The 11312-nt window shown below is 37.0% G+C and overlaps 1 protein-coding gene across 1 annotated transcript in view; it reads right to left on the reverse strand.

Annotated features, from left to right (window-relative positions):
- Positions 1-11312, reverse strand: part of LOC138049568 (charged multivesicular body protein 2a-like) — a 13546-nt gene extending 2234 nt beyond the window's left edge. Inside the window, exons 1-7 of the mRNA XM_068895909.1 lie at positions 11099-11312; positions 7978-8065; positions 7339-7443; positions 5659-5709; positions 4402-4473; positions 3373-3455; positions 1378-1432 (exon numbers count right to left, since the gene is read on the reverse strand). Coding sequence (XP_068752010.1) covers positions 1378-1432; positions 3373-3455; positions 4402-4473; positions 5659-5709; positions 7339-7443; positions 7978-8065; positions 11099-11178 — 534 coding nt within the window. The 5' untranslated portion in view covers positions 11179-11312. The remainder of the gene's footprint in view (positions 1-1377; positions 1433-3372; positions 3456-4401; positions 4474-5658; positions 5710-7338; positions 7444-7977; positions 8066-11098) is intronic.

Here is an 11312-nt window from a genome sequence, read left to right on the forward strand (position 1 = left end):
ATCGCTTTAACTCAATAAAATATTTGGGTTCTTCAGAAAAGATTCGCCAGGCAAAATGGGTGAAGTAGGGTGCTTTCTTCGCACCATTTCACCCTTCGAAACCACTCCACCCTTAACATGACACGTGATGTGCGGGAAGGCGGGAAAAGAGGAACACCCCTTCGATTCCATACAAAGTCGTTCACGGTTGGACACATTTGATCCGGTGATACCAAAACTTGGACAATGAAGTGGTCATGGCCATGAAACATAAAAAGCTGTAAAAACCTGGAATGAAAGTTTATTTTTCAACTTGGCACACTAGAGAAATGCAATCAACAGGCCACTTTGGAAAATACCATAATACTCTTTGCTTGTCCCCCAAACTTTACACAAGTATTGCTTTGGTTTTCTCTTGGCACCATTGTAAGTCCCAAGTGAAACTGGAAACAATGCTTAGGTAAAATTTGGGGGGAAAAACAAAGAGTATTATGGTATTTTCAGAAGTGGTCTATGTCTCCACCAATGGCATAGCTCCTTCACTTCTTATATACACCTCAAAAAACCCTCCATAGAGTGTTTTCACATAACGTCACGTCGGCCATGTTGGAAGAGTGAAATTGAACTCCATTTTCATGAAAATTCTTCCTTTTGTTTTAGTATGCAAATATGCTGCTGGTCACCACATGAACGAAAGCACTATATAGGCATTTTTAGCTTGTACATTTTGTTTTCCCATTTCAGACCACGTGATGATCTCAAGGGAATTTCCTTTTGTTTTTTTCATAGGCTACAGGTGTATGAGTACATACATGTACATGTAAGCAATTATTGCACATGCATCATTCTCGTCACCAGAGCCTCGGATCAATCCAAGGCTCTGGGAAACTCTATGCAGGCCGGAACATGCGCCGTAGGGTTCTTATGGCGAAAAATTGGCAATTTGAACCTTACGGCGCCTGCTCACTCCTCTTGCTAACATGAATGCACCAATTACAGATGCTTTTGATTGCTCTTCACGAAAACCAATGAGAGGACACTTTGTTTCAGAGTTCCCCAGAGCTCTTCTCTCCCTCAGTCAAGAGAGTCGAGATCGACACATACATAAAATGACATTTGAAAGAAAATGTTCTCTACAGTAAATGTATCACAAAACCTACAAGCTAAAAGGGTCTATTCCTCAATTTGCTCTGACAAAGGCTAATACTTGAAACGTCAGACATTAATTTTTATCGTTTCACTATGGCAATTCAACTTTTATCAACTTGATTTTCGTATTTTGTGGGCCTTCAATTGAGCTGATGTACATTGTATTGCTCCTTGGCAAAATTGTGAAAAAAAAAGACTTATGATCTGATAAAACACATGTAACAAGGACAGAATTTAAAGTAATATTACCTCATCAGTCAGTGTAAGTCCCAGCTCATCTAATACTTGCTGAACTACTTGTTCACTGTTTTAGGAAAAAACGGAAACATCTTGCCTAACATGAGCCTCTTGAATAAATGTGACCATAATAATCTTATGTTACCCAAATGATCTGACAACACTTTCCGTAAAATAAGAAGAGGGTAAGATTTCATGGCATGTTGCGAAGGCAACACTATGGTGAATACAAGGGATTCCAAAATGTATATAAATTCTTTTGTGATACAAACATTTGCTTTGAAGAATTTCTCAAACAGATTTCATCAGCACAAACACTACATGTATTTTCTCTAATTGTATATTCATTTTATATTGACCTTATTAAGATTTATGTGAGAAAACCTATTAAAGCTCACAAGCGTTAATGGCTTTTATTAGGTTTCCTCGCCATTTTAAGTCTTTTCTTTTTTTTCTATTTTTAATCTGTAAATCTAATTATGCAATGGCAAAATAAATAAGTAAACATAAATAACTATTCTTGTGGGAGTGGAGGTTTGCTTTAAAAATTTTGCATTCTCAGCTGAGTACTAGCTGACTCTATTAATCATGATGTTCTGTCCCTATGAATATTATTGTCAGTTGAATAGAGTGATGCACGCACAGTGCTCAAAATTCCAGGTTCTCCGTGTTTCAAATGCCGGCGCAACCAAACACGTGAATTAGGTTGCTCTGATAAATAATTATGTGGTTGCCCACTAGGAAAACCCCCTATGATTAACTGCACTCTGTGTTCAGATGCAATCTCATAGCTATGGAGCTTGAGTATCCCATAGTTCTTGGTGTGTTCCTGCGGTTTTTTTGTGGAAGTCTGGGTTTAAGTTTTCCATCGCCTACATGTTTGTGATTTTCCTATATGACAATGTTTTGTAAAAGCCAAAGATATTCAAAACAAGGGAACATGCTTAGGTGCGGCACTACTATTGGACATTGACAATAGAATTTAAGCAACATGTAAGTCGGGTGCTGTCTGTGATTAATTTGTTTTCTATTTTTGGTTGGGTTGTCCGTTGTTTTTTCCTCGGGCAACAAGACTTTAAATTCTACCAAAAACTGGTCACCTGCGGCTCGTTTCTCAAAAGTCCCTAAACTTTACGGGCCATTTTTGGGTGTCACAATTCTCTTTGTATCTCAAAAACGGAGAGGATTTAAGTCGTCAAACTTCACAGCCACTTTGATTTTTGTTACCTTAAAATCATGTTAAAATATCGGCTCTCCGGAAGAGGCGGTTGACAGTTTCACAAAATGGCTTTTCGGGCCCAAAACGTTTTCGGGACTTTTGAGAAACGGGCCCTTGGTAAACTTTCTGGTCGTCTGGGACGACCGGACAGCCGCTTATGTCAAGCACTGGATGCATATTACCAGTAATTTTTTTCCAGTAACTTAGTGATATTAAAGTATCCCACTCCAGCCAACCAGTAGTTACCACACTCACTACATTTTGTCCAAGGTGCTTTGTGTTAGATCAGAGGCACAATTGACCTTGATTAGTGTGTGACTTGCAACTCTGTTTCTCGGAACAAAGCTGGGATTTTAGGACACCAATTTTATGCCCAAATATGGACAAAAATAAGGCTGAAGCTGCACGCATGGGAAAATGCACATTAGCCAAGCTATGTTACATCAAAATAAGGAAATTTTTAAACTGAAAAAAACTCCAGCTCTGACCCAGAGTAAAACGCTTCAAGGTCATGAGTTTCTGATTAGATAAAAAAGCCTTGTTGTGAAAGAAATTTTTTACATCATTATGGTTAAAGTTTGTCTTTTATAACATGATATGATAACACTTGCCAGACGATGAGTAATAACAAAGTTGGCCAAACAAGCAAATGATATGAAAGTAGCTTATGACATGTTTGTATCGCAAGAAAGGAACAAATACCTGGTACCTAACTGTCAAAGTAACCACATGCTCCTCCATGATGCTGGAGGAAAAGCTTGTTTCTCAGATTAAATAATACAACAAACCTCTCCTCGTCGTCTTCTTCATCACCAATGACATCATCGATGGCATCATTCATCATCTCCTCTTTCATATCCATTATTTCTGACTAAGACAGAGAAGGGCTTGCATTAATAGGGCACTGTGTCAGACCATTTGCATGCAATAATTTCATGAATACTAGTAAGAAGGCTTTAAAAAACGAGGTTTGAATAAAGGCATAATACAATTTTTGAATTAACTTCAGTTTGCTTATGACTGTGGTAACAAGCACCACATTATTTCAAAATATGTGATTTTATGATTGAGAATGAGAATTGATTTTGTGCTTGCAGAACGGAATGTTCACTAAGTAATGAAAATATAACAAGCATACACAAAACACTACATACATTACAAATACTTACACTATAATACATGTACACATAATGTACTTACAAACTTACTATACATGTATTTACAATGCTTACTAATAATATTATGTAACTACTTACTTACTTAATACACTTACTAACCAAATATACATGTACATGCACACACGAAGATGCATTGTATAAACAATAATGCTGTTAATGAAGTAGAATGTACAGTATATTCCAATGCAGGTTATAGATGAAAGAGAGAAGTGATTCTAACAGTAATCTGGACAATAATTATTTAAGCAATAATAATTACTATTGTCTCTCATGGACAACTTCAGGTGTCTAAAAGAGACAATTGCTTATATAAATAAATAATATTATTGTCCAAAATTAGCTGCAAAGATCACTTCTCTCGCTTGAATAAGGCTATTGCTGTACTTGAAAGAATTACCCCAAATTACTATTAATTCACTCAGAAGCTTTTTCTTCTTGCCCAACAATTAAAATTCATGCAGTCAGTTTGGTTTAAAGCAAAAAAAAAAAGTTAGATCTTATATATGGGAAAAAAAGCCTAAAAAAAGGGGACATATTGGGGGGAAAATAGGTTAGTCTCTCTTTCAAATGAAATTCATGGGAATTTGGACCACAATGGCCAAAACACTGACTAAAGTTTTAAGTTTATTATTTTCCAACCTGTTTTTCAAATTCCATCATGATCTTTTGAATCTGTGGAAGCTTCAGCTGTTTGTTCATGTTGGCCATGGCCTTGAAGACAAACAAACCAAATTTAAGTCAAAAAATAATTAGAAATGGCAGGGCTTTATAATGCCAAAACATTACCATATTAAAGTAAAATTTTAATCTCTGGACAGAAAGCAGCCCTTTTTCGAGGGCAGGCACAAAAGTTGGACCAGATCAACATGGGTCGCTCACCTTGGATCAAACGAAAATAGTTATTGTAAGCCAAAACTACTTGACGTATGCCCTGATTTCACCAAAGTTAGCTTAAAGATTAGGGTTAGAGTGATTTATCATATTTTTTACGTAGATGCAATGGGGGTATCCGACTTTTGTACCTGCCTCTTTTTCAAAGATCATGTTGTTGTCATGTTGAACTTAGCCATGCTAAATTTGCACTCATCCAAATGCTACCAGTTTGAAATACAACTTACTGAGATAAGCAGTCAAATCCAAATTCAGGTTAGTTTGAACATGAAAATGATATTGCAAGGCTTTAATAACCCAAAATGGCTCTCAATGGTTGATGGTGTAAATGCTGTCCATGATTTCTTTCTGCATTACTAAACTACAATAAATTATTTCAAAATAAACTTGTGCAGCTGACAAAAAAAATTCCTAGTTACTAGATGGCTATTACTATATAATGGAGACATTTTTCAGCCAGTGATTAACCCATTGACTCCCAGGGGTTCCCCATTGATGATTAAAATCGTCTGGAGTTAGACAGTGTAAAATCTTAAAGTATATGGCCAGTTCAGGCCAGCTTGGGAGTCAAAGGATTTTAAACCATCTTACAGTAAGTCTTAAGTCTGATGAAATTTTACAACTTCAACAAAGCCCAACTAATTTTTACTTTTCACATGGCACAAAAAGGTTAAATATTAAACAAGAATAGCAGATAGATATCTTTTCCACAAAGTAGCCAGAATGAGGCAAGAGTATTTTCTTGATTGACATCACAGTGTTATCCACAGTCTCCTGTTTTCAAGTAAAACTTAAAATGGATTATCTTCACAGTGGCTTTTTTTCTTTGTCATGGAAGGACGTCTCTCTATTACCATTGGCTTCATCTGAGCATGGACATGTGATGTTTTCCCGTCATGTGTCCACACTTACATGTAGATGAAAACGACAGTTATACATTGAAGGTATGTTGGAGAAAATTTGCTAATTCATGAGCATAAACTTGCCGTTACAGTAGTTACTTACCTTTGACACTCCTTTCATTGCTTGTGCCATGGCATTGTTGGATCGCAATGTCTATTAGGCAAAAACAGGAAAATTCTAAATTATTCCGGATGCAGTACTGATCACTAGAAAGGATTGCTTTTATCACACTGATCATTCAATTATTACATGGCATCTGACAGGATGCGGTGATGTGAATGTGCATAATTCCCTAAAAGCCACATCCTCCGCATAAGAAATGCATCCTCTGCACAAGAAATGCCTGATATTAGTGATAAAGCAGCTGCTTGCGATTCTCACAAACATAAAAGCCAAAGAGATTGACTGTTTTGAAAGGCTTATTTTCCTGAACATTGAAAATAGATAGAAGAAAACATGCCATTTCGTTCGCAAGATGAAAGGTCGTAAGCAGTTTCCACACATTTTTCAGCAATGAGCCTGGACACTAGAACCTGTGTTATAAATTACAAATACCCTGGGGTCAAAATTTAAAAAAATATCCCATCGCCATTTTGCGACAAGATACAAGTCATGAAAATTTACGTGCAAGTTTATAATAGTCGCAAATTAAATTGTATCATTTGCAATCGTGGGGAAAATAGGAGCCCGCAATACATGTGTGTAAAACAACCGCTGAAAATGGTCAATGATTGAGGGAATGAATCATGGTCCAACCATATTACAATTTTGCTCCAAGTTGAAACAGAATTCATGGCGAGAAACAAAATATTTTTCTATTGCTTTATTTATTTTAGCAAAAGTTGCGGCCAACTGCCAACCCTTTTATCTCACCGGTGAAAGCTTGTCGCAAATCGGCGACTCCTCATATATTTTAATCACAAACTAAGGGAAAAATTCAGTCCCAAATGTGAAGTCCTGTATTGGTCGCAATTTCGAGTCCTGATTTGTAATAAGCAATTGTAAATACATTGGATGGGCCTAATTATTAGTTTTATAAATTGTCTAAATTTCTGCATAATCAACGCATGTTTACACATAATATGGCCAAAAATTTCCGCATAATCTTTAATTTTTTTCCGCATCCTATCACAAGCCCAGCCTTAAGCTGTCTGTAAATAAGCTTACTCTTGACGTAATCAAACAACCAATCAATCAATATGTTATACCTTATAATTTATGAACAGCAGCTGTGATGTATATCACATCTTCAAACTCAAGGCGAAGCATTTGAGTGTTACTGTACACTACGTATTTTTGGTGATTTAAGGCATTTAAACAGGGAAAAATCAGGCTCAGTGAATATTGGACTGGGTGAATAAAACCTGGACTTCATCTCCGGTTTTTATTCACCTAATTTTATTGTTCACCTCGCCTTCAGCAAATAATGAACAATTAGACCCGTAGCGGTCTACGGTCAATAGCCCATGAGGCGAAGCCGAATGGGCTATTGACCCTTGAGGGCAAAGGGTCTAATTGTTTTAGTATCACCCAACTAGCCGGACAGAAAAGACAATAATAAAGTTAGCAAATGCAAGTTAAAGAAATATTTATTTGGGAATAAAACGAAAGAAAGCGTCACGCTTTTCGCAACTCGAGGACTATTACTAATAGTCCTCTACTAGCGTAGCCAATCAAAATGCAGGATTTGCATTAGTCCACTAGTTGGGTGATACTAATAATAATTTTTAAATACTAACAAAACAAGCAAGTCTTATTAATAACATTACAGTTTTATCCCACCTGAACTTTAAGAGATACAGCTTGAATATTTGCTCTCATCATGATAAACTTTTTGACATATCTTCGTGTTCTCACCAGATCTTTTGCCATTATTTTCACAGCATCCTAAAACAATACTGCTGGTCAGCAAATTAATTAATCTTGGTACAGGGTATTCATGCTGATCACAAAGTTTAGTACAGACGAACCCCAAATGAGTATTATATGGGTTGACGAATGACAACATCATGAGACTATAATGCTTTAATAACATTGACTCAAATGATTAAAATTGTAAACATGCACATGTATTGAAGCTATAATTAGTATTTCTTGTTTGATCAGAAAGAAGCCAAGGTCATACAATTCAATTCATGAAATGGACAGGGAAGGAAAGGAACATTCTTTATTAAACTGTCTAATCTTCTAGTGCTGGAACACTAACTGGGGACACTGTATATTGAAATTAACTAATCAATGCAAGTCAGATCGAATTTTGCTTTTTGAGGAGAGGGGAAAACTCAACCCACATATGACACCGAACCTGGAAATCAAACTCGGGCCACATTGGTGGGTCAGGTGAGTGCTAATCCTTGAGGTGCTAAAAAAAAATGCTGTACGTATTCATGAATAAAATACTGTTTGCTCATGAAAGCTTACCATCTGTCCTGCTTTTGCCATTTTCTTGATATCCGCAATGACTTTTTTCTCCTGTTGCTCCATTTTAGCACGCTCCCTATCAAGATCCCTGAAAATATAATTTTTTTTACAATATTACTGTCAATAAGCCCCTTTTCAGGCAATAAATCACACTTCTTAGCAGGACATTTAAATCTCACCCCAGGATACAAACAGCCTGGGCAGTTTTGAATTGTGAAAGTTGGAATTAGATCATTACAGTTACTAGTTGAACTAATTTAATAAAGGGGCTATGTCATGAACTTACTTTGGGGTGTTTTGAGAAAATCTTAAGTGAATCACAAGTTTAAAGCTTGAAAATGGTAATTAATGTGGAATTCCTTTGCTCAGTGATAAAATTATTGTTACACCACAAACAAGATGATTCTGGCCCAGCTTTTATCACGATTACCCAAATGCAATCCATTTCAATGATCTTGTCCATTTGTGTCCATCTATGCTTCTCTTTCCTTTTGCTTAATTTCTTTTATGTTCTTCAACAGTTTTAATTGGTTATTGCAATGTTTCATCCTCCTTTCTGAGAATTTCGTTTGTCATGAAATCATCATTTTGCGTGACATAGCCCCTTTAAGCAATAAAGGATGCAATCAAATCCACACTCAAATGGAATTCAAAGCCTGCCTGGCTGTGCAATTGCACTGCACTTGCTCTACTGACTGAGCTCTCAAGCCTGTTGGAAGCTGATGAATTTCAATTTCAAATTCATCCAGTACGAGGTGAATGAATGAAATTATTTTCTAGAATTTTTGTAGTTTCATATATAAAGCAAAGGAAAGGAACTTTATAATAAAAGTGTCCTGTCGTTCTAGAACTGAAAGCACTACCGGTAACTGGGGAAACTGTAAATGGAAATCAACAATTAACACAAATCAAATTGAGTCAAATATTGGTTTTTGAGGAGAGGGGAAAACCGGAGTACCAGAGAAAAACCTCAGAGTAGAGTAGAGAACCAACAAACTCAACCCACATATGATGCCGAGTCTAGGAATCAAACCATGGCCACATTGGTGGGAGGCGAGTGCTCTGACACCACTGAGCTATCCCTGCACCCCTATATTTTAACTGTGGAATAGAGCGAAATGAAAGTTGGAAAGATCATTGCAGTTAGTTGAGTAACTTTAATAATCATTTGCAAATGAAACCCAAAAAAATCCAGGAGTGAACGGGGTTTGAACTCATGACAGCGCAAATCCTCCGTACCAAAGCTAAGACCTTCTTAGCTTGTATGTTTTTTTCCCATGATTTTAGACCATGTGATGTAATACTCAAGGGAACAGCTTTTTTCAAATGTCATCTTATGCATAGGCATATGTAATGTACACATAACTTAGTAGTGGTAGTAGTAGTGGTAGTTGTAATGGTAGTTGTAGTAGACTAGTAACAGTGGTGGTGGTGGTGGTGGTGGTGGTGGTGGTGGTAGTAGTAGTAGTAGTAGTAGTAGTAGTAGTAGTAGTAGTAGTAGTAGCTGCTTTCTGTAGGAGTTCTATCTTGGTTGTCTCTCCAACCTTCTTCAGATAACTGACTAAATTTCATTTCCAGATACAATCCCCAGTGCACCCATTACTACAACTGTCTTTGTATTCCACAGTCTTGCTAATTCATGCCTAAGGTCTTGATGATGATGATGACTACTACAGTACTACTACTACTATTACTACTACCATTGGTGTCCTCCACGGTCGAAGTTGCCCACCTCTAACCACGTGAGATTTAAAGTTATCTAGCTTTTGTCCGTTAAAAGATTGGGAGTTGTCCTTTTCAACACGCAAAGCTTGTTACGTGTTCTTTGTGTTATGTAACTTATATTTTCATTGGTTGCATTTTCAGAAAGATGTATGATTTTAATTTTTTTAATGTGGGCACATTCGACCTTTTCGTGGAATCGTACTTAAAATTGGCCGCAAGCTCTCAAATTTCGCTATCACGTTGCTTGGAATCGCAAGATTACTGAGAAAAGTAACAGAGGCCCGAGGTTACAGCTGTAGCTTGTCGTCATGTACATAAACAATACCAGCATGAAACATGAACCAATAAACAATAATAATAATAATAATAATAATAACAACAATAGAAACAAGAGAGATAGAATCATACTGCTGTTAGCCCTGTTATGAGCTAGAATCATCTACTGTACAACATGCATCAGGTCAAATAATCTGACATTAGCATGCAAAAGCTACAATAAAATGGCTCTCTTGTGGAGTAAAGGAGATTATGTAATGTCAAAAAGACAAAATAATATTAGCCCTTTCCCTCCTAAGAGTGATACTTAATGCATTTGAATCTGTCTAATGCCAAATGATTTTAGTCTGAGCGGGGAGGGTGTAGAGGTGAGAGCACTTGCCTCACACCAATGCACCAATGTGGCCTGGGTTCAATTCCCAGATCGACTTGGCGTCATATGTGGGTTGAGTTTGTTGGTTCTCTTCTCTGCTCCAAGAGGTTTTTCTCTGGGTACTCCGGTTTTCCCCTCTCCACAAAAACCAATCTTGATTTGAGTTAATTTCATTAGCGTCCACAATTAGTGCTCTTAAGTGCTTAAATTATCCATTGACAGTTAAATAAAGTTGTTATTATTGTCAGGGGTTTACAATGTCTCACAACCCATAAACAGGTGTAAAAAGACAACTTATAGACAGACAAACTTAAGACCTAGTGGATGAAGATGTAGATTCACTAAGAAGAACTGAGTATCAAGGTACATGTACTAAGCTGATTAATCTCCAAGCGATGGAGCCAATTATGATATAATTATTATTATGATACTGAATACAGGAAACGTAATTTATAGAGGTTGAATGAACCACCTTCCAAGATTCTTCCCTTTTACCCCAGACCATAAGCTTACAAGCATCGCCACTGCGTACTTTGTACAGTCGATCTGCAGTTGCAAGTTTCGATTCAGATATAGCGTCTAAATTTGCCCGTTACTTTCTAGCTTTTACTTCAACACTCGATGAATAAGCCCCACACTGAGTGCCAATGTGTCTTGTCATAAAATACAAAATAACTTCCCAATGTAGTCTTCAACTGATAGAAAAAAGTACAACTGAATGCACACGACAACATTTCCTACACCAACCTCATCGCCCTGTTCAAGGCGCGTTGGTTTTGTTTCAGCATTTCTTCGGGTGTTTTCTTCTTTCCGAAAAGGAATTCCATGATGACTGATCTTTAAGTGCAAAGCAAGAAATGCTTGATTTGACGTCGGGAAAAGGCAAAATGAAGGCAATAATTGAGGACAACAATAACACTATGCTCAGGCCTCCAAAATAGAACTCGACGTCACTATGTTC

The sequence above is a fragment of the Montipora capricornis genome, chromosome 5 (genome assembly GCF_036669925.1).
Source record: "Montipora capricornis isolate CH-2021 chromosome 5, ASM3666992v2, whole genome shotgun sequence".
In the NCBI taxonomy this organism is placed as follows: Eukaryota; Metazoa; Cnidaria; class Anthozoa; order Scleractinia; family Acroporidae; genus Montipora; species Montipora capricornis.